The 25,639-nt window shown below is 39.0% G+C and overlaps 1 protein-coding gene across 1 annotated transcript in view; it reads right to left on the bottom strand.

The window, feature by feature from the left end:
• IL17RE (interleukin 17 receptor E) overlaps positions 1 to 25,639 on the bottom strand; it is a 59,463-nt gene that overhangs the window by 9,820 nt on the left and 24,004 nt on the right. The window contains exons 3-12 of the mRNA XM_073644819.1: positions 13,579 to 13,725; positions 10,087 to 10,193; positions 9,846 to 9,969; positions 7,709 to 7,845; positions 7,383 to 7,445; positions 6,151 to 6,217; positions 5,615 to 5,784; positions 4,691 to 4,738; positions 2,548 to 2,593; positions 2,167 to 2,321 (exon numbers count right to left, since the gene is read on the bottom strand). Of these exons, the coding sequence (XP_073500920.1) occupies positions 2,167 to 2,321; positions 2,548 to 2,593; positions 4,691 to 4,738; positions 5,615 to 5,784; positions 6,151 to 6,217; positions 7,383 to 7,445; positions 7,709 to 7,845; positions 9,846 to 9,969; positions 10,087 to 10,193; positions 13,579 to 13,725 (1,064 nt within the window). The remainder of the gene's footprint in view (positions 1 to 2,166; positions 2,322 to 2,547; positions 2,594 to 4,690; positions 4,739 to 5,614; positions 5,785 to 6,150; positions 6,218 to 7,382; positions 7,446 to 7,708; positions 7,846 to 9,845; positions 9,970 to 10,086; positions 10,194 to 13,578; positions 13,726 to 25,639) is intronic.

Below are 25,639 nucleotides of genomic sequence, written 5' to 3'. Positions count from 1 at the left end.
GATACACCATTCTCCTCTTACGTGTGATATACCGGTCACCTCTCCCGTGTGATACACCGGTCTCCTCTGTAATACACCGGTCTGCTCTCCTGTGTGATATAAAGGTCACCTCTCCTGTGTGATACACCGGTCACCTCTCTTGTGTGATACACCGGTCAACTCTTCACCTCTCCTGTGTGATACACCGGTCACCTCTCCCGTGTGATACACCGGTCACCTCTCCCGTGTGATACACCGGTCACCTCTCCCGTGTGATACACCGGTCACCTCTCCCGTGTGATACACCGGTCACCTCTCCCGTGTGATACACCGGTCACCTCTCCCGTGTGATACACCGGTAAACTCTCCTGTGTGATACACCGGTCACCTCTCCTGTGTGATACACCATTCTCCTCTTACGTGTGATACACCGGTAACCTCTCCTGTGTGATACACTGGTCTCTTCTCCTGTGTGATACACCGGTCTCCTCTCTCATGTGATACACCGGTCTCCTCTCTCGTGTGATACACCGGTCACCTCTGCCGTGTGATACACCGGTAACCTCTCCTGTGTGATACACCGGTAAACTCTCCTGTGTGATACACCGGTAAACTCTCCTGTGTGATAAACCGGTAAACTCTCCTGTGTGATACACCAGTCACCTCTCCTGTGTGATACACCGGTCACCTCTCCCGTGTGATACACCGGTAACCTCTCCCGTGTGATACACCCGTCTCTTCTCCTGTATGATACACCGGTCTCCTCTCCTGTGGGATATACCGGTCTCCTCTCCTGTGTGATACACTGGTCTCCTCTCCTGTGTGATACACTGGTCTCCTCTCCTGTGTGATACACCGGTCTCCTCTCCCGTGTGATACATCGGTCACCTCTCCTGTGTGATACATCGGTCACCTCTCCTGTGTGATACATCGGTCACCTCTCCTGTGTGATACACCGGTCACCTCTCCTGTGTGATACACCAGTCACCTCTCCTGTGTGATACCCCGGTCACCTCTCCTGTCCGATATACCAGTCACCTCTCCTGTCCGATATACCGGTCACCTCTCCTGTGTGATATACAGGTCACCTCTCCTGTGTGATACATCGGTCACCTCTCATGTGTGATACACCGGTCACCTCTCCAGGGGGATACACCGGTCACCTCTCCCGTGTGATACACCATTCTCCTCTTACGTGTGATATACCGGTCACCTCTCCCGTGTGATATACCGGTCTCCTCTCCTCTGTGATACACCGGTCTCCTCTCCTGTGTGATACACTGGTCACCTCTCCTGTGTGATACACCGGTCACCTTTCCTGTATGATACACCGGTCACCTCTCCTGTGTGATACACCGGTCTCCTCTCCTGGGGGATACACAGGTCACCTCTCCCGTGTGATACACCATTCTCCTCTTACGTGTGATATACTGGTCACCTCTCCCGTGTGATACACCGGTCTCCTCTGTAATACACCGGTCTGCTCTCCTGTGTGATATAAAGGTCACCTCTCCTGTGCGATACACTGGTCACCTCTCTTATGTGATACACCGGTCACCTCTCCTGTGTGATACACCAGTCACTTCTCCTATGTGATACATCGGTCACCTCTCCTGTGTGATACACTGGTCACCTCTCCTGTGTGATACACCGGTCACCTCTCCTGTGTGATACACCAGTCACTTCTCCTATGTGATACATCGGTCACCTCTCCTGTGTGATACACCGGTCACCTCTCCCATGTGATACATTGGCCTCCTCTCCCGTGTGATACACCGGTCACATCTCCAGTGTGATACACCGGTCACCTCTCATGTGTGATACACCGGTCACCTCTCCTGTGTGATACACCGGTCACCTCTCCTGTGTGATACACCGGTCACCTCTCTTGTGTGATACACCGGTCACCTCTCCTATGTGATACACCGGTCACCTCTCCTGTGTGATACACCGGTCACCTCTCCCATGTGATACACAGGCCTCCTCTCCCGTGTGATACACCGGTCACATCTCCCGTGTGATATACCAGTCACCTCTCCCGTGTGATACACCGGTCACCTCTCCCATGTGATACACCAGTCACCTCTCCTGTGTGTGTGATATACTGGTCACCTCTCATGTGCGATATATCGGGCAGCTTTCGTGTATCTGACAGCTACATTCTGGATCCCTGATTCTGCTGCTCACCGTGGACACATTATAGATTTCGGATTTCAGGTCACAGCCTCCAGTTTGTAGGTTTTTGCGACACACGGCTGCACTGAACAACGCTGCAATATCGGAGGAGATTGTGAGCAGCACGTAATAAAGCTCAATCTTCGCCTTCATATCCCAGAATCGATCTGTAATCAATCAAGAGAGATAATGCATGAAACAAGCGCCCAGTTCAAGTGAGAAGCCATGATGGCAGTGCATTGCGCCTATCAGTCTGTAATAGGGACCTGGTGTGAACATACCAGGTATCAGCATGCCCCCTTAAAGGGTTGATTCCCACATTGCTACATAGGAACGTATATTACAGCAATCATAAATGACTGCTGTATAGTTTCCCACTTTATTTTAGCTTACCTCCAATATCAGGACATTTTATGTAGGAGCGATTTAGTGATGAGAACTGTGAACAAACGGGATAAAACAGAGACATTAATAAGGAACATGAGCTCTGTAAGAGCCCCTACCTACCAAGTACATATGAGGGGTCCTGGTGCAACCTCAGGACAATCCCCTATAGCTATGATCCCCGTTATACAATACAAGATGGTGGCCCGATTCTAACGCATCGGGTATTCTAGAATAGGTATGCGGCCGTCCAGGCGCAATCAGCAGAGCGGTATTTAAATTTGGCGCCAAAATCGCTGATTGGTCGAGGCCGGCAACCGCGACCAATCAGCAGAGCGTTATTTAAATTTGGCGCCAATAATGGTGATTGGTCATGGCCGCGACTAATCAGCAGAGCGGTGTTTAAATTTGTCGCCAATAATGCTGGTTATTCGTGACCGGTAACCGCGACCAATGAGCAGAGAGGTGTTTAAATATGGCGCCAATATCGTTGATTGGTCGCGGCTGGCCACCACGACCAATCAGCGAAGGGGTGTTTAAATTTGGCGCCAATATCGCTGATTGGTCACGGCCGGTGGTTGCGACTAATCAGCAGAGCGAGGTTTAAATTTGGCGCCAATACTGCTGATTGCTCGCGGCCGGCGACCGCGACCAATCAGCAGAGCGTTGTTTAAATTTGGCGCCAATCTCGATGATTGGCCGCGGCTGGCAGCCGCGACCAATCAGCAGAGCGTTGTTTAAATTTGGCGCCAATCTCGCTGATTGGTCGCGTCTGGAGTCCGCGACCAATCAGCAGAGCGGTGTTTAAATTTGGCGCCAATAATGGTGATTGGTCACGGCCGGCCACCGCGACCAATGAGCAGAGCGGCGTTTAAATTTGCTGGCCATCTCGCTGATTGGTCGCGGCCGGCCACCGCGACCAATGAGCAGAGCGGCGTTTAAATTTGCCGCCCATCTCGCTGATTGGTCGCGGTCGGCCACCGCAACCAATCAGCAGAGCGTTATTTAAATTTGGCGCCAATAATGGTGATTCGTCACGGCCGCGACTAATCAGCAGACCGGCCATCTCGCTGATTGGTCGCGGTGGCCGGCCGCGATTAATCAGCAGAGCGGCGTTTAAATTTGCCGCCCATCTCGCTGATTGGTCGCGTCTGCCGTCCGCGACCAATCAGCAGAGCGTTGTTTAAATTTGGCGCCAATCTCGATGATTGGCCGCGGCTGGCAGCCGCGACCAATCAGCAGAGCGTTGTTTAAATTTGGCGCCAATCTCGCTGATTGGTCGCGTCTGGAGTCCGCGACCAATCAGCAGAGCGGTGTTTAAATTTGGCGCCAATAATGGTGATTGGTCACGGCCGGCCATCGCGACCAATGAGCAGAGCGGCGTTTAAATTTGCTGGCCATCTCGCTGATTGGTCGCGGCCGGCCACCGCGACCAATGAGCAGAGCGGCGTTTAAATTTGAAGCCCATCTCGCTGATTGGTCGCGGTCGGCCACCGCGACCAATCAGCGTCGTATTAGTGTGGGCCCGAGAGCGGCGCTGCTTGTGCGGCTCCGTATTAGCGAGGACCGGGGAGCGGCGCTGCCTGTGCGGCTCCTTCTGCTGCGAGAAGCCGGGAGATGAGCGGCTGCTTGCAGCAGAAGCATCCCGACCGGCGGCGCCGCTCCCCTGTTCACACTTGCTGTCGGGAGATCAGCGGGCCAAGCCGCTGATCTTCCGACGTTAGCCGCATGGAGGTCAGCGGCGCCGGTCGGGGTAGTTGTGCTGCTAGCGCCGCTCATCTCCCCGCTGCATCGCCGCTGACCTCCGTCCGCCAGATGAGCTGCTAACGGCCGCCATCTTTTTTCCGCTGCCGGACCAATGAGCGACGCGGGATTTCCTGGACAGACAGACAGAAAGACAGACAGACAGATGGGATAAGACGATTATATATATAGATGATGCTGCCTCCTAGTGTCCAAATGATTGTATAAAAGGACTTGATAGTAAAGGCAAATGATGAAATGTTTTGCACTGCCACCTGGTGGCCAGAAATGGACATCATAGTAGAAAAATGTCCTCTACTGCCATCTATGGGTAAGATTGTCTCAAAACACTAAAGTTTTAGTTTTGCTGCTAGACGGCATGCAAAAATATATAGAGACCCCGGTTTACCTCAAAACACAGGTGATGATCTCTGTCCACGCTCTCCAGGTAATATTCCTGCAAGACACAGAAAATCCTGGATTATCGCACAAATCTGACTCCTGCGCTCATAGTTTGCAAAAGTGGCGTAGAGCAGGTTGTCAGCAAGGAAAGAATTGCGCCCCCTTACCTAGTAAAGTTGCAGGTTAAAGCAATTAATACCCCTTGAGTGCCCCCTACTGCAAGCGGCCGCGTCTTCTTCGCCCAATACAATGACATTAAAGACTTCTCTGCTCATTTTTTATTTATTTTTTATTTTGCACCCCCAAACAATATTTTGACCACAACTATCACGGGTGTGTCAGAAGTGACAGACAGTCGCCCTGCAGTTAGTTGCAGAAGAACTCTACGTTTGGCATTACAGACATCTTCTTAGAGGCTGTCTCTCTTAAGACCCAGAGGCTACCCCCTTCTGGATAATTAACACCCTGCCTGGGTGTATAAATACGTGGTGTGTCTGAGAGGGAGGTGCCGGCTGTATTCATTACTACTTGTGAGGCTTTAGCAAGAGCAGTACTTCGTCCTCTCTGGAGCTAGAGGACGTGTGCGCATTTGTCTGGAGTCGTCTAAAGCTAAGCAATTTCCCCCCTGTTTGTGTACCATTCTTGTCTATAGTGTTTAGTGGAGATCGACTAGTGCTCATCTCCTCCCCTTCCTAGCCATAGCCATACGCCAGGGAAAGACAGGGCGAGGCACGCGTCTGGCAATTGATGAAGAGCCAATACAGGGACGTTAGGGGAGTTAGGGTGACGCTAGATCAACCTAGGAGGTCTCCACTCCCCCTTTCCCTAGTGTCTGGGCTCCTTTTCCCTCTTCCCTTTGTGTTGCACTAAGTCTTTCCCACACCTTGCTTGACAACTGCTTAGATCACGTCACGACAGATACGAATGTTACCTTCATTTGTTTTTTAACGATGGTCTCGTTCTCTCTGACACAGCTTCCATTTTGCTTTCTGCAAAAATTCACCGTCGGGACCAGAGGACAAGGACTGGAGAATCTGACGGTCATCGTGTTGGAGGGGTGATGGATTTCTTTCACAGAGACCTGCAGTAATTTTTCAATGTCTTTCGGAGAGAAAGTAAATGTGTTAAGTTACAGGCGTTACGTCCTGACTATATACATATACGTACAATGTATATAGGTCTACAGCTAATAATGCGACCTCCTGTGGAGCTGCTGATCTGACAGTTGCCACTAGAAGGAGCTGAATGCATGTGGATATCTACAGCTGCCTGTATACATCTGTGTGCAGGGAGCTCCCCCTAGTGGCAGCTGCAGGGATCAAGAATATTAACTTTTTATTTTTCATCTATGGCAGATATCACGGTCAGTCCAACTTAACTATCCAAAGAACAAATATGTCATCTATATCTAAGGAGTTAATTTTAAATAGCATCATGACTGTATGTATACATGAATATATGTCTTACATGGCTCTGGATGATCCTTGAAAGGACATTTCTTTTCCCTTTTACTGTCCTGATGAGTGTAAAATGCCTGTAGGAGAAGTAAAATATTCAATATTTGCATACCCAATATCCTATTATTATGGGATACAAGATACCTCTGGCAAGTGAATGCCCCACCCGTGAAAAGGGAAAGGGGACTGCATGGTATCCTCCAAAACAATGGAAGCTCATTCATCCTTTGGGCATTTTCTCATGCAATACAATGCTGTTCCCTGGTAGATTCCCACATAGATCTCAACTAGTGGGCACTAGGATCATGGTGGTGGGGGACATGTTGCATGCTGTACCAGGCATAAACCAGGGATGGAAGTTTGGAGACAAGATTTACCCCTTCTTGACGTATTAGCACGGGTGTGTATGGAGCGGGCTCACAAACTGAGCCTGCACCATACCTGGCAGATGTTGACTGTGTGACACAGCCAGCATTTTCCTGTAACAGCAGCGACCTGAGCTTACTCTGATCACTGCTGCTGATAATCTCTGACAGTGGTATATAAATGGACTGGTTGCTCAGCATGCACCGAATTCCATCAGATCCTCATGGGATGCATATGGGTTGTAAAGTCAGCAGGAGGCCATCTCAAGGCACCCGTTGCAGCCATCTTGGTCCTCCTATGAAGCCCAACCTTAACAAAAAATGCCATAAAGGGCAATCAAAACCTAGCATGCACCCCAAAATAGTATGCATAAAATTGTCTGCTTGCCTTTCAGTAAAAACAAGTCCGAATATTGCACTATGGCCAAAAAAATAAATAAGTTACGGGTCTCAGACATAGGATGTACAAACTAATTTTTTTTTATTAATTTATATAAAAAATGTAAACCATTTAAATAAAAGAAAATCTACAAGTTATATATAAATTCTAAAAATTATCAACGTGTACTGACCTGTTTCCAAGTCATTTCTACCATATAATTGATGCAGAAAAAACAAAACCCCCAAAAAACAATGGTGGAATTCTGTTTGTTTGTTTGTTTTTTCACCATTTCATAGCACTTGTGATGTTTTTTTCACATTTTTTCAGTACATTATATGGGAAAATGTGTGATGTTCAAAACTAGAACTCGTCCCGCAAAAAAACAAGCCCTCGTACGGAAACATAAAGAAAAAAAAGTTATGGCTCTTGGAAGAAGGAGAGGATAAAGATGAAAGCATAAAAGCTAAAATCGGATTAATAATTAATGAGACTTACCTCAATACATAAACAAGGCAGTAAATTTTCATATGACAGGGAGGCGTTCTTGGAGGAAGAGATCTACGGATGGGGAAAAAATATAAAAATATACAAATATACGGCTCTTAATACACAAAAAGTTGCAATCAAAAACACTTGTTGCTCCTTGAATGCTGAAAGACACTGGAATAGAAGCAAACCAAAGAAAGGAAAGAAAAGACAAAAAGAACAATCAGCAGTTGGACAGAGACCAAACAGGCTGTGGCTCAGCAGATCAGGAAACCGACCACGCAGCAAGAGGCCCTCGATCAAGTCCCGAAAACGAGGCATGACAATTTTCGTACCTGCTGCTTGCTGCTGGTTTCCAGATCCTCGCAGATAATGAGTTCGTAACACAGCCGCACGATCACATTTGGGCCTTTGGGTACAGAGATCTGAAATGTCTTTTCCTCCACTATGTGCTGATATTGGAAATCTGGTTCTTTTATAGGACAGAGAAAAATTGTGTTATTCTACAAAAAAATATACAGCCCAAAACACTTCACCGAAAATGACAGTAAATGTAAATCGTGGAGTCGTCATCTAATTAACAACTATGTTTCTTAGCTCAACCTGTTTCTGGAAAGCTAAGTGACAACCAATATGGCTGCCATCACCATAGAACTCTATAGTGATCTAGACTCAATTTAGTGGAACCTCGATGGGCCCGGGTGTCGCACCTTAATAGTCGCCTATGATAAGTCTCTGTAAACCCAATTTATAAGAACATTCTTCAATATTCCACAAATATAGTTAATTAGGGCTTAAAGAACCTAAACAATGTAAAAAAAGCCCATTTAACACAATAAAAAAAAACAACCATGAAATACAATGAGACAAGATAAAAAACAAGTGGAGGGTTATAATATGATAATTTAAGCATAATTTCTTATACCACAGGATGTGGGTAAAAAGAAGCTGGGTATTGATAATTAATTTAATAATTTAGACTCCGTGATGAAGCAAAACACATGTCGGAGTGGTGATGAGGAGGGGGCAGACCACACCATGTAACTGGATTAGTATGAATTGATTATCCAGCTATTTTTTACTCACATTCTTTGATACAATCAATTATGCAATAATTAAATACATTATTAGTGATTAAGTCTACATAAAGTCTGGTAAAGTAACGCAGCCCTCTAATATCACTGTATAACCAGGCCGATTTCCCTTATAGGCTCCAGGAGGGCTGGTGATAACCAATATGGCTGCTACCATCAAAGAACTCTATAGGGATCTAGACTCAATTTAGTGAAACCTCCATGGGCTGGGGTAAAGCATCCTAAAAGGCGACTTTGCTGAGTCGCTAAAGGCCCTGATAAAGTAACACTGCCCTCTAATACCACTGCTTAACCAGGCCAATTTGCCATTAATGGCTGAAGGAAAGATGATAACTAATAAGGCTGCCATCATGAATGGCACTGTGTGGCACAGCCCCGACGCGCGTTTCGGACACACGTCAGGGACGAAGGAGGTGTGTCCAAAACGCGCGTCCGGGCTGTGCCACACGGTGCTATTCATATAGCTGGACCAGTGATGCAGGTGGGCATGATGCTACGGACTTAACATAAACACTAACACTTATGCATACGGTATACATTAATTATTAATCAATTTATTGCATATCTAGGAGAGCTGGTAATAACCAATATGGCAGCCATCATCATAGAACTGTATAGAGTACTAGGCTCAGTTTGGTGAAACCTTCAAGGGACTATGCTAAGTAGCCATACAGCCTGATAATGTAGCCTGATCAGGGCAACAGAAAAGTTGGGTGATAACCAATATGGCTGACATCATCATAGAACTTTATAGGGAAATAGGTCCAGTTTATGGGAACCTTGATGGGCCCGGGAGTTCCACCCTAAAAGGCGTCTGTATGGCAAATGTTGTCTCATCTTTCCTAGACTTCTCAAGACAAATCAAACTAGCTGGAGATTTATCATTATGTTCTTAGGTAGATTTGTAAGACTCTGGGAAAGTTTGGTGAAAAACTCTATGGTGGCCATACTGATTAAAATAATTCTCCCATATATTTATAAGGAATTTTCCACTTTGGACTATCCTTTCTGGTTAAAAGGGTCCCAATACAGATAGTGTCTCGGTTAGAAGACCCAGTGATCAGAAGTGATCGCCAGAGGAAACCTGCAGCAGGTGACCTATTTCCCTGCAGCACCACCCCAGGTGAAGTCAGGTATTGCACACTTCCTGTTAAAATCAATTGAGCTGACATGACGTGACCCCGTTTTGTAGCTGATCTCCGTCTAAAAGATGAGTTTCCTGAATGGGGTCTCCATTTTACTAACTAGAAAATATTGCTTTTGATATGACAGCATCTCTTTGCTCATAAGGGAAATGGTGTTTTTTATTCACAGTGGTCTTGCTGATTGACCGCAATGTGAGTCACAAATATAATTCCCAAAAATCCATGAAACTTACTTGCATCTGGACTAGAAATATAATAAGTTTTATTAACAGGCAAGACGTAGTTCGGCAGAGTGAACAGGGTGACAGATATATATTGTCCAGGCGCGACGATCCAACAGTCATAGGTCACTTCCCACTAGACAGGAAAGAAGGGACATGTATGGGTTAACTGGCTCTGCATCTACTACAAAACTACAACTCCCAGCATGCAGCAGCCACCAGTTAGACATCACTGCTCCATATTATTACTTACCAAATCTAGTCTTTTCCAGTTTTTTTCCTTTACAATTCGGAACGAATGAAATGTGTTTTCACTTATTTCTAGACCATGAACGACAAAACCTCGGAGTTTGGGGAGTCCTACAATAAAGAGGCGGAGCGTGGTACAAAAAATACTTTGCAAACAATTTAGCAAAATTTACAATTTTGCAAAACAGGCACGCACCAAAAAGAGCTATTTTTTTTTTCGCACCAGAAAACTTGGGCAAAACGCTTAATAAATTAAATGGGACTGTTTGTGGGTTTTTTTGGCATCTTCTAGCAAAAAAAAAGGCAATTGCCAAATGTTATCAATAAGGACTTTTATGTTTGGGGTTCAGTGGCTATTTATTGTAAGGGTTTAAAGGGTTACCAAAATCGTAAGTTATCCCTGATACATAGGATAGAAAATAATTTGCTCATCATTGGGGATCCGACCTCTAGGAACCTCAGCGATTGCGAGAATTGGACCCTAGATCCCATTCATGAATCGAGGTCTGCAGAGCCCCGTCTTGGATGGAGCGGAGATACACATGCTCGGCCTCTGCTCCTTTCATTGTCTTTCCTGAAAACTTAAGCGTGATCATCATACTGTAATCTGTGGCTGATACAGAGCACTGAGGCTTTGTGCAGATAAAGGCATAATGAGGAAGGTATCTGCCAGACAAATTCATTGGATTAAGAGAGCCGCTGCTAAAATACCATTAAACAGGTATGTGAAGTTGCTGGTGCCTCTGGAGTCGAGCGAACCTCAAGGTGTAGGATCCTCCTGAAGCTGCAGTTGTGCATAAACCTACTGTTTGGCCGCCCCTAAACAGTGCTGCAGTGGTCCTGACATGAAGGCTAGTTTTAAAACAGTCTTGTTTACTGTTGAGCGTTGTGCAAACCTGGATGGTCCAGATGGATGGAGTAGTGGATGGTTGGTGGGCGGCCACCATGTCCCAACAAGGCTGCAACGTTTTGGGCCAGAATAATAGGGAGAGAGCTTGTAGCCCCTTTTAAGGTCTCTGAAGGGGTGAAAATGACCTCCTCAAAGTATGCAGAATTTGTGACTGACCACTTTCTTCCATGGTACAAAAAGAAGAACCGCGCTGTCTGTAGCAAAATCATCTTCATGCTGACAATGTCCCATCTCATGCCGCAAAGAAACCTCAGAGTAATTGGCTGCTATGGGCATAAAGGAAAGAAACTCATGGTGCGGCCACCATCCTCCCCTGACCAGAACACTATTGAGAACCTTTGGAGTATCCTCAAGCCAAAGATCTATGAAGGTTGGAGGCTGATCACATCAGAACAGCAGCTCTGGGGACGATTCTGACATCCAAAGAAGAAATTCCAGCAGAAACTATCCAGAAATTCACAAGTTCAATGGATGCAGGAATTGTGAAGGTGACATCAAAGAAGGGGTCTTGGCCTTTTAAGATTTTTTTGATTGAAAAAGCTTCAGAATTCAGTAAATGTGACGTCTTAATGCTGCAAATTCAACAAATCACCATTTCCAGTTCTTTACAACCTATAAAATATTTGGAAACTCATTTGTGCAGAATCATTTGATGCGTTTTGAGTTTTTTTTGTTTTGAATAAAATCCTGTTCACATTGGGGGGTTTGTCCGATAAAATGTGATTTATCCTCTAACGGTCAATGATTTGACTTATTTGCATCGACCATTTAGGAAAATCAGAGAAAAATAGCATAATAATTTGGAACTCAGTGTAATTTGCTTTTTTTTTCCCTTTGCTATTTCCAATAGGACCAGCAGAGGGCAGTGTTTCTCTGACTTGATATAATCTATAATAAACCAGAGATGACATCATCTTCACAGTATTATCGTCAGCACAGGAATGTCTTGATTTATCTGGAAAAGGTCTTGACAAATACCATGAAAGTATGAAAGTAGGGGCGAGCGGGAGGACATGGCTTCAGTCCTTGTTTGCTCTTCCCATGGTGCACTCTGATAAATAAGAAACTTCGATAACTATTAAACGTGAACTCCAACATCTTCAATTCATATAATTTAATTATTTATTTTTCTGTGATTTTTTTGTTCCTTTGTAGTTACCATAGTTGGGGGCCCCATTGGAGATTTTGCATTGGAGCCCACGACCCGCTGAGTTATTGGGCACCGTGCCTGTCTGTGGTATATGGCTGCCAGTCATGACACTGGCTGTGTAAAGGGGACCACTGGGACTGGCATTGTTGGGGGGTGGGACACCATAACTGATGGACTGTGTTATATGACTGTATTATGGGGGCACGGTGCTCAAAGTGTTGGGGGGGCACTGTAACTGGCTGTGTTTTCGCCATGTTGGAAGGACTATAAATGGCTGCATTATGGGGGCACTGGGGATGGCAGTGCTAGGGGGTGTGTTATGACTCTCTGTTATGGGGGCACTGGAATTGTTTAGGGGGCACTAAAAGGCACTAAGCTAGTGTTGTATTGTGGCCCCCTGCCTGCCTACATTATAGGGGTGCTATTATGAGGGCACTTTGGATATTGCTTGCTTCCTTAAAGGGGTATTCCCATCTCCAAGATCCTATCCCAATATGTACTAGATGTAATAATATTAATATTAGCAAATACCTCCAATTAGAAATGTAGTAAAGTTCTTCTGATTAGCTATGTTGCTTACCCTATGTGAAGGGTATTGCAGCAGCTTAGGTTTCCATGGCTATGACCATTCATATAGTGACAGTTAGTTGTTAGTGGCTGTATCCATAGATACCTAAGCTACTGCAATGCCCTGTACATGGGGTAAGCGACATAGTGAATCAGAAGAACTAAACTACATTTCTAATTGGAGGTATCTGCTAATATTATTATTATTACACCTACTGCATATTGGGTTAGGATCTTGGAGATGGGAATATCCCTTTAAATAAAGGCATTGTTGGATATATGATTATTCCAATATCAACAGTTTATTAATCTGGCAAGTGATTTTATAGCTGAATTATATTTGGACCCAGCATAGGGAAATGCAAATTGTCAAGGATGTGACCTGAGAGCCCTGCGGCTGTTCCCTCATTGCAGTGTATGATTGTTTACTGGGCCGTTACATAACGGGCATTAAAAAGGAAATCCAACCAGGAGGGTCGATCAGGAGATCAGCTCACACTGAGATGAAGCTGCCATGGAGGAATTTGTACTTTCCACCCCAATAACTGGTTAATACGTCTATAAACATTACTCAGTAACAAAGGTTGCTAAAATTGTCTCAGTCCAGTCAATTCCGTCATAGTGTAAACAGGCGCACATGCACAAACATTAAGTCATCATGAGATTTGGACCCAGGACCTCGGCGCTGCAATGAACAATGCTAACCACTGAGCCACCGTGTGCTCCCCCCGGAAATTACAAATAACAGCGCCACTCTAGTCTAAAGGCCGTGTCTGGTACTGCAGCTCCATCCCGTTCTAGTTGAAGTAACTTGTGCTAATCTCCCACCACCGTGTAATAAAGATCAGACAATACTGTGTGTTACCTACCCGAGGCGTTCACCGAGATGTTAATCCGTATGCACGGTTTACACGAGGGCCCGTCATGCAGACATACGGTGGAGATGGTGAGGGATTCGGGAGGCAGCGTCCAGTATGTGGCGGGGGCACTTGAATTTGATTGAAAGTAAAGTGATTCTGATCAGGAAAAAAAATGACAAATAAATTTGGTTAATTGTCATTGCTGTCCTGTATTCATAAACTCTCGGAATATGGCTATGCCTTCACGTCGCACAGAAAAGGTAAATGTGGTCATTAATACGGGGTTAAGTACAAGATGTTATATAGCTGTTGATTGGTGTGTGTTCATATATTACCCATAAGTATGTTTTCATATCGTAATGGCTATGCTTTCATATACTATAGGTAATGGCTATGCTTTCATATACTATAGGTAATGGCTATGCTTTCATATACTATGTAATGGCTATGCTTTCATATACTATGTAATGGCTATGCTTTCATATACTATAGGTAATGGCTATGCTTTCATATACTATAGGTAATGGCTATGCTTTCATATACTATGTAATGGCTATGCTTTCATATACTATATGTAATGGCTATGCTTTCATATACTATAGGTAATGGCTATGCTTTCATATACTATAGGTAATGGCTATGCTTTCACATACTATAGGTAATGGCTATGCTTTCATATACTATAGGTAATGGCTATGCTTTCATATACTATATAATGGCTATGCTTTCATATACTATATAATGGCTATGCTTTCATATACTATGTAATGGCTATGCTTTCATATACTATGTAATGGCTATGCTTTCATATACTATATAATGGCTATGCTTTCATATACTATAGGCAATGGCTATGCTTTCACATACTATGTAATGGCTATGCTTTTATATACTATGTAATGGCTATGCTTCATATACTATGTAATGGCTATGCTTTCATGTACTATAGGTAATGGCTATGCTTTCATATACTATAGGTAATGGCTATGCTTTTATATACTATAGGTAATGGCTATGCTTTCAGATACTATAGGTAATGACTATGCTTTCATTTATTAAAAGGTGATGGCTATGCTTTCATATACTATATAATGGCTATGCTTTCATATACTATAGGTAATGGCTATGCTTTCATATACTATGTAATGGCTATACTTTTATATACTACAGGTAATGGCTATCCTTTCACATACTATGTAATGGCTATGCTTTCATATACTATGTAATGGCTATGCTTTCATATACTATGCAATGGCTATGCTTTCATATAGTATAGGTAATGGCTATGCTTTCATATACTATGTATTGGCTATGCTTTCATATATTAAAAGGTAATGGCTATGCTTTCATATACTATATAATGGCTATGATTTCATATACTATAGGTAATGGCTATGCTTTCACATACTATGTAATGGCTATGCTTTTATATACTATGTAATGGCTATGCTTTCATATACTATGTAATGGCTATGCTTTCATGTACTATAGGTAATGGCTATGCTTTCATATACTATAGGTAATGGCTATGCTTTCATATACTATATAATGGCTATGCTTTCATATACTATAGGTAATGGCTATGCTTTCATATACTATAGGTAATGGCTATGCTTTCATATACTATAACATGGCTATGCTTTCAAATACTATAGGTAATGGCTATGCTTTCATGTACTATAAGTAATGACTATACTTTCATATACTATAGGTAATAGCTATGCTTTCATATGCTATATAATGGCTATGCTTTCATATACTATAGGTAATGGCTATGTTTTCATATACTATATAATGGCTATGCTTTCATATACTATAGGTAATGGCTATGCTTTCATGTACTATAAGTAATGGCTATGCTTTCATATACTATATAATAGCTATGCTTTCATGTACTATAAGTAATGGCTATGCTTTCATATACTATATAATGGCTATGCTTTCATGTACTATATAATGGCTATGCTTTTACTATAAGTAATGGCTATGCTTTCATGTACTATAAGTAATGGCTATGCTTTCATATCCTATAGGTAATAGCTATACTTTCATATGCTATATAATGGCTATGCTTTTACTATAGGTAATGACTATGCTTTCATATCCTATAGGTAATAGCTATGCTTTCATATACTATAGGTAATGGCTATGCTTTCATGTACTATAGGTAATGGGTATGCTTTCATATACTATAGGTAATGGCTATGCTTTCATATACTATAGGTAATAGCTATGCTTTCATATACTATAGGTAAAGGCTATGCTTTCATATACTATAGGTAATGGCTATGCTTTCATATACTATAGGTAATGGTTATGCTTTCATGTACTATAGGTAATGGCTATGCTTTCATGTACTATAAGTAATGACTATACTTTCATATACTATAGGTAATAGCTATGCTTTCATATGCTATATAATGGCTATGATTTCATATACTATAGGTAATGGCTATGTTTTCATATACTATATAATGGCTACGCTTTCATATACTATAGGTAATGGCTATGCTTTCATGTACTATAAGTAATGGCTATGCTTTCATATACTATAAGTAATGGCTATGCTTTCATATACTATATAATGGCTATGCTTTCATGTACTATAGGTAATGGCTATGCTTTCATATACTATATAATGGCTATGCTTTTACTATAAGTAATGGCTATGCTTTCATGTACTATAAGTAATGGCTATGCTTTCATATCCTATAGGTAATAGCTATGCTTTCATATGCTATATAATGGCTATGCTTTTACTATAGGTAATGTCTATGCTTTCATATCCTATAGGTAATGGCTATGCTTTCATGTACTATAGGTAATGGCTATGCTTTCATGTACTATAGGTAATGGCTATGCTTTCATATACTATAGGTAATGGCTATGCTTTCATATACTATAGGTAATGGCTATGCTTTCATGTACTATAAGTAATGACTATACTTTCATATACTATTGGTAATAGCTATGCTTTCATATGCTATATAATGGCTATGCTTTCATATACTATAGGTAATGGCTATGTTTTCATATACTATATAATGGCTACGCTTTCATATACTATAGGTAATGGCTATGCTTTCATGTACTATAGGTAATAGCTACGCTTTCATATACTATAGGTAATGGCTATGCTTTCATATACTATAGGTAATGGCTACGCTTTCATATACTATAGGTAATGGCTATGCTTTCATATACTATAGGTAATGGCTATGCTTTCATATACTATAGGTAATGGCTATGCTTTCATATACTATAGGTAATGGTTATGCTTTCATGTACTACAGGTAATGGCTATGCTTTCATATACTATAGGTAATGGCTATGCTTTCATATACTATAGGTAATAGCTATGCTTTCATATGCTATATAATGGCTATGCTTTCATATACTATAGGCAATGGCTATGTTTTCATATACTATATAATGGCTACGCTTTCATATACTATAGGTAATGGCTATGATTTCATGCACTATAAGGAATGGCTATGCTTTCATATACTATAAGTAATGGCTATGCTTTCATATACTATATAATGGCTATGCTTTCATGTACTATAGGTAATGGCTATGCTTTCATATACTATATAATGGCTATGCTTTTACTATAAGTAATGGCTATGCTTTCATGTACTATAAGTAATGGCTATGCTTTCTTATCCTATAAGTAATAGCTATGCTTTCATATGCTATATAATGGCTATGCTTTTACTATAGGTAATGGCTATGCTTTCATATCCTATAGGTAATAGCTATACTTTCATATACTATAGGTAATGGCTATGCTTTCATGTACTATAGGTAATGGTTATGCTTTCATGTACTATAGGTAATGGCTATGCTTTCATATACTATAGGTAATGGCTATGCTTTCATATACTATATAATGGCTATGCTTTCATATACTATAGGTAATGGCTCTGCTTTCATATACTATAGGTAATGGCTATGCTTTCATATACTATAGGTAATGGCTATGCTTTCATGTACTATAAGTAATGACTATACTTTCATATACTATAGGTAATAGCTATGCTTTCGTATGCTATATAATGGCTATGCTTTCATATACTATAGGTAATGGCTATGTTTTCATATACTATATAATGTCTACGCTTTCATATACTATAGGTAATGGCTATGCTTTCATGTACTATAAGTAATGGCTATGCTTTCATATACTATATAATAGCTATGCTTTCATGTACTATAAGTAATGGCTATGCTTTCATATACTAAATAATGGCTACGCTTTCATATACTATATAATGGCTATGCTTTCATGTACTATAGGTAATGGCTATGCTTTCATATACTATATAATGGCTATGCTTTTACTATAAGTAATGGCTATGCTTTCATGTACTATAAGTAATGGCTATGCTTTCATATCCTATAGGTAATAGCTATGCTTTCATATACTATATAATGGCTATGCTTTCATATACTATAGGTAATGGCTATGCTTTCATATACTATAGGTAATGGCTATACTTTCATATACTATAGGTAATGGCTATGCTTTCATATACTATAGGTAATGGCTATGCTTTCATGTACGATAGGTAATTGATATGCTTTCATATACTATAGGTAATGGCTATGCTTTCATATACTATATAATGGCTATGCTTTCATATGCTATAAGTAATGGCTATGCTTTCATATACTATAGGTAATGGCTATGCTTTCATGTACTATAAGTAATGACTATACTTTCATATACTATAGGTAATAGCTATGCTTTCATATGCTATATAATGGCTATGCTTTCATATACTATAGGTAATGGCTATGTTTTCATATACTATATAATGGCTATGCTTTCATATACTATAGGTAATGGCTATGCTTTCATGTACTATAAGTAATGGCTATGCTTTCATATACTATATAATAGCTATGCTTTCATGTACTATAAGTAATGGCTATGCTTTCATATACTATATAATGGCTATGCTTTCATGTACTATATAATGGCTATGCTTTTACTATAAGTAATGGCTATGCTTTCATGTACTATAAGTAATGGCTATGCTTTCATATCCTATAGGTAATAGCTATACTTTCATATACTATATAATGGCTATGCTTTTACTATAGGTAATGGCTATGCTTTCATATCCTATAGGTAATAGCTATGCTTTCATATACTATAGGTAATAGCTATGCTTTCATGTACTATAGGTAATGGCTATGCTTTCATATACTATAGGTAATGGCTATGCTTTCATATACTATAGGCAATAGCTATGCTTTCATATACTATAGGTAATGGCTATGCTTTCATGTACTATAAGTAATGACTATACTTTCATATACTATAGGTAATAGCTATGCTTTCATATGCTATATAATGGCTATGCTTTCATATATTATAGGTAATGGCTATGTTTTCATATACTATATAATGGCTACGCTTTCATATACTATAGGTAATGGCTATGCTTTCATGTACTATAAGTAATGGCTATGCTTTCATATACTATAAGTAATGGCTATGCTTTCATATACTATATAATGGCTATGCTTTCATGTACTATAGGTAATGGCTATGCTTTCATATACTATATAATGGCTATGCTTTTACTATAAGTAATGGCTATGCTTTCATGTACTATAAGTAATGGCTATGCTTTCATATCCTATAGGTAATAGCTATGCTTTCATATGCTATATAATTGTTAGAACCTTGCTGTTAGGTTTTTTTTCCTTTGCTGGTCACATGACCTTGTTGGCCTATTTAATCCTGCTCCGCCATTCTGGCTTTGCTGGACTTCATTGTATATCTACTTTCTAGCTAGCCTGTGCTCTGTGTCTTGCTCTGTTAGTTTGCTTGGTTTACTGACCTCTATGTTCTATCTATTTTGTTTGTTCGTCTGTCTGCTACTATTTCTGTTAGGAGGTGTCCCATATTCCTCCCAGTCCTTAGTACTTGTAGGGATTCCTCCCCCACATCTATAGGTCTTCGTACAGACTAGCTTAGGACTTTAGCAGGTCTGATCGCAGGATCAGGTTCCCTGTTACATCGTAGGGATTCAGCTGAGTTCTATCGTAGGGACAGATCTCCTCTCTTTCCTTAGCTCTGGTAGCAGAACATAACAATAATGGCTATGCTTTTACTATAGGTAATGTCTATGCTTTCATATACTATAGGTAATGGCTATGCTTTCATATACTATAGGTAATGGCTATGCTTTCATGTACTATAGGTAATGGCTATGCTTTCATGTACTATAGGTAATGGCTATGCTTTCATATACTATAGGTAATGGCTATGCTTTCATATACTATAGGTAATAGCTATGCTTTCATGTACTATAAGTAATGACTATACTTTCATATACTATTGGTAATAGCTATGCTTTCATATGCTATATAATGACTATGCTTTCATGTACTATAGGTAATGGCTATGCTTTCATATACTATAGGTAATGGCTATGCTTTCATATACTATAGGTAATAGCTATGCTTTCATGTACTATAAGTAATGACTATACTTTCATATACTATTGGTAATAGCTATGCTTTCATATGCTATATAATGACTATACTTTCATATACTATTGGTAATAGCTATGCTTTCATATGCTATATAATGGCTATGCTTTCATATACTATAGGTAATGGCTATGTTTTCATATACTATATAATGTCTACGCTTTCATATACTATAGGTAATGGCTATGCTTTCATGTACTATAAGTAATCGCTATGCTTTCATATACTATATAATGGCTACGCTTTCATATACTATATAATGGCTATGCTTTCATGTACTATAGGTAATGGCTATGCTTTCATATACTATATAATGGCTATGCTTTTACTATAAGTAATGGCTATGCTTTCATGTACTATAAGTAATGGCTATGCTTTCATATCCTATAAGTAATAGCTATGCTTTCATATACTATATAATGGCTATGCTTTCATATACTATAGGTAATGGCTATGCTTTCATATACTATAGGTAATGGCTATACTTTCATATACTATAGGTAATGGCTATGCTTTCATATACTATAGGTAATGGCTATGCTTTCATGTACGATAGGTAATTGATATGCTTTCATATACTATAGGTAATGGCTATGCTTTCATATACTATATAATGGCTATGCTTTCATATGCTATAAGTAATGGCTATGCTTTCATATACTATAGGTAATGGCTATGCTTTCATGTACTATAAGTAATGACTATACTTTCATATACTATAGGTAATAGCTATGCTTTCATATGCTATATAATGGCTATGCTTTCATATACTATAGGTAATGGCTATGTTTTCATATACTATATAATGGCTATGCTTTCATATACTATAGGTAATGGCTATGCTTTTATGTACTATAAGTAATGGCTATGCTTTCATATACTATATAATAGCTATGCTTTCATGTACTATAAGTAATGGCTATGCTTTCATATACTATATAATGGCTATGCTTTCATGTACTATATAATGGCTATGCTTTTACTATAAGTAATGGCTATGCTTTCATATCCCATAGGTAATAGCTATACTTTCATATGCTATATAATGGCTATGCTTTTACTATAGGTAATGGCTATGCTTTCATATCCTATAGGTAATAGCTATGCTTTCATATACTATAGGTAATAGCTATGCTTTCATGTACTATAGGTAATGGCTATGCTTTCATATACTATAGGTAATGGCTATGCTTTCATATACTATAGGCAATAGCTATGCTTTCATATACTATAGGTAATGGCTATGCTTTCATGTACTATAAGTAATGACTATACTTTCATATACTATAGGTAATAGCTATGCTTTCATATGCTATATAATGGCTATGCTTTCATATACTATAGGTAATGGCTATGTTTTCATATACTATATAATGGCTACGCTTTCATATACTATAGGTAATGGCTATGCTTTCATGTACTATAAGTAATGGCTATGCTTTCATATCCTATAGGTAATAGCTATGCTTTCATATGCTATATAATGGCTATGCTTTTACTATAGGTAATGTCTATGCTTTCATATCCTATAGGTAATGGCTATGCTTTCATGTACTATAGGTAATGGCTATGCTTTCATGTACTATAGGTAATGGCTATGCTTTCATGTACTATAGGTAATGGCTATGCTTTCATGTACTATAGGTAATGGCCATGCTTTCATATACTATAGGTAATGGCCATGCTTTCATATACTATAGGTAATGACTATACTTTCATATACTATTGGTAATAGCTATGCTTTCATATGCTATATAATGGCTATGCTTTCATATACTATAGGTAATGGCTATGTTTTCATATACTATATAATGGCTACGCTTTCATATACTATAGGTAATGGCTATGCTTTCATGTACTATAAGTAATAGCTATGCTTTCATATACTATAGGTAATGGCTATGCTTTCATATACTATAGGTAATGGCTATGCTTTCATATACTATAGGAAATGGCTATGCTTTCATATACTATAGGTAATGGCTATGCTTTCATATACTATAGGTAATAGCTATGCTTTCATATGCTATATAATGGCTATGCTTTCATATACTATAGGCAATGGCTATGTTTTCATATACTATATAATGGCTACGCTTTCATATACTATAGGTAATGGCTATGATTTCATGCACTATAAGTAATGGCTATGCTTTCATATACTATATAATGGCTATGCTTTCATATACTATATAATGGCTATGCTTTCATGTACTATAGGTAATGGCTATGCTTTCATATACTATATAATGGCTATGCTTTTACTATAAGTAATGGCTATGCTTTCTTATCCTATAAGTAATAGCTATGCTTTCATATGCTATATAATGGCTATGCTTTTACTATAGGTAATGGCTATGCTTTCATATCCTATAGGTAATAGCTATGCTTTCATATACTATAGGTAATGGCTATGCTTTCATGTATTAAAGGTAATGGTTATGCTTTCATGTCATATAGGTAATGGCTCTGCTTTCATATACTATAGGTAATGGCTCTGCTTTCATATACTATAGGTAATGGCTATGCTTTCATATACTATAGGTAATGGCTATGCTTTCATGTACTATAAGTAATGACTATGCTTTCATATACTATAGGTAATGGCTATGTTTTCATATACTATATAATGTCTACGCTTTCATATACTATAGGTAATGGCTAAGCTTTCATGTACTATAAGTAATGGCTATGCTTTCATATACTATATTATAGCTATGCTTTCATGTACTATAAGTAATGGCTATGCTTTCATGTACTATATAATGGCTACGCTTTCATATACTATATAATGGCTATGCTTTCATGTACTATAGGTAATGGCTATGCTTTCATATACTATATAATGGCTATGCTTTTACTATAAGTAATGGCTATGCTTTCATGTTCTATAAGTAATGGCTATGCTTTCATATCCTATAGGTAACAGCTATGCTTTCATATACTATATAATGGCTATGCTTTCATATACTATAGGTAATGGCTATGCTTTCATATACTATAGGTAATGACTATGCTTTCATATACTATAGGTAATGGCTATGCTTTCATATACTATAGGTAATGGCTATGCTTTCATATACTATAGGTAATGGCTATGCTTTCATATACTATAGGTAATGGCTATGCTTTCATATACTATAGGTAATGGCTATGCTTTCATATACTATAGGTAATGGCTATGCTTTCATATACTATAGGTAATGGCTATGCTTTCATGTACGATAGGTAATTGCTATGCTTTCATATACTATAGGTAATGGCTATGCTTTCATATACTATATAATGGCTATGCTTTCATATACTATAGGTAATGGCTATGCTTTCATGTACTATAAGTAATGACTATACTTTCATATACTATAGGTAATAGCTATGCTTTCATATGCTATATAATGGCTATGCTTTCATATACTATAGGTAATGGCTATGCTTTCATATACTATATAATAGCTATGCTTTCATGTACTATAAGTAATGGCTATGCTTTCATATACTATATAATAGCTATGCTTTCATGTACTATAAGTAATGGCTATGCTTTCATATACTATATAATGGCTATGCTTTCATGTACTATAAGTAATGGCTATGCTTTCATATCCTATAGGTAATAGCTATACTTTCATATGCTATATAATGGCTATGCTTTTACTATAGGTAATGGCTATGCTTTCATATTCTATAGGTAATAGCTATGCTTTCATATACTATAGGTAATGGCTATGCTTTCATGTACTATAGGTAATGGCTATGCTTTCATATACTATAGGTAATGGCTATGCTTTCATATACTATAGGCAATAGCTATGCTTTCATATACTATAGGTAATGGCTATGCTTTCATATGCTATATAAAGCTATGCTTTCATATACTATAGGTAATGGCTATGTTTTAATATACTATATAATGGCTACGCTTTCATATACTATAGGTAATGGCTATGCTTTCATATACTATAAGTAATGGCTATGCTTTCATATACTATATAATGGCTATGCTTTCATATACTATATAATGGCTATGCTTTCATGTACTATAGGTAATGGCTATGCTTTCATATACTATATAATGGCTATGCTTTTACTATAAGTAATGGCTATGCTTTCATGTACTATAGGTAATAGCTATGCTTTCATATGCTATATAATGGCTATGCTTTTACTATAGGTAATGTCTATGCTTTCATATTCTATAGGTAATGGCTATGCTTTCATGTACTATTGGTAATGGCTATGCTTTCATGTACTATTGGTAATGGCTATGCTTTCATATACTATAGGTAATGGCTATGCTTTCATGTACTATAAGTAATGACTATACTTTCATATACTATTGGTAATAGCTATGCTTTCATATGCTATATAATGGCTATGCTTTCATATACTATAGGCAATGGCTATGTTTTCATATACTATATAATGGCTACGCTTTCATATACTATAGGTAATGCCTATGATTTCATGCACTATAAGTAATGGCTATGCTTTCATATACTATAATTAATGGCTATGCTTTCATATACTATATAATGGCTATGCTTTCATATACTATATAATGGCTATGCTTTCATGTACTATATAATGGCTATGCTTTTACTATAAGTAATGGCTATGCTTTCATGTACTATAAGTAATGGCTATGCTTTCTTATCCTATAAGTAATAGCTATGCTTTCATATGCTATATAATGGCTATGCTTTTACTATAGGTAATGGCTATGCTTTCGTATCCTATAGGTAATAGCTATACTTTCATATACTATAGGTAATGGCTATGCTTTCATGTACTATAGGTAATGGTTATGCTTTCATGTACTATAGGTAATGGCTATGCTTTCATATACTATAGGTAATGGCTATGCTTTCATATACTATAGGTAATGGCTATGCTTTCATATACTATATAATGGCTATGCTTTCATATACTATAGGTAATGGCTCTGCTTTCATATACTATAGGTAATGGCTATGCTTTCATATACTATAGGTAATGGCTATGCTTTCATGTACTATAAGTAATGACTATACTTTCATATACTATAGGTAATAGCTATGCTTTCGTATGCTATATAATGGCTATGCTTTCATATACTATAGGTAATGGCTATGTTTTCATATACTATATAATGTCTACGCTTTCATATACTATAGGTAATGGCTATGCTTTCATGTACTATAAGTAATGGCTATGCTTTCATATACTATATAATAGCTATGCTTTCATGTACTATAAGTAATGGCTATGCTTTCATATACTATATAATGGCTACGCTTTCATATACTATATAATGGCTATGCTTTCATGTACTATAGGTAATGGCTATGCTTTCATATACTATATAATGGCTATGCTTTTACTATAAGTAATGGCTATGCTTTCATATCCTATAGGTAATAGCTATGCTTTCATATACTATATAATGGCTATGCTTTCATATACTATAGGTAATGGCTATGCTTTCATATACTATAGGTAATGGCTATACTTTCATATACTATAGGTAATGGCTATGCTTTCATATACTATAGGTAATGGCTATGCTTTCATGTACGATAGG

This window comes from Phyllobates terribilis, unplaced genomic scaffold, assembly GCF_046119375.1.
Source record: "Phyllobates terribilis strain yellow unplaced genomic scaffold, ASM4611937v1 Scaffold_8__6_contigs__length_399053987, whole genome shotgun sequence".
NCBI lineage: Eukaryota > Metazoa > Chordata > Amphibia > Anura > Dendrobatidae > Phyllobates > Phyllobates terribilis.
This window is presented reverse-complemented; position numbering and strand designations above follow the sequence as displayed.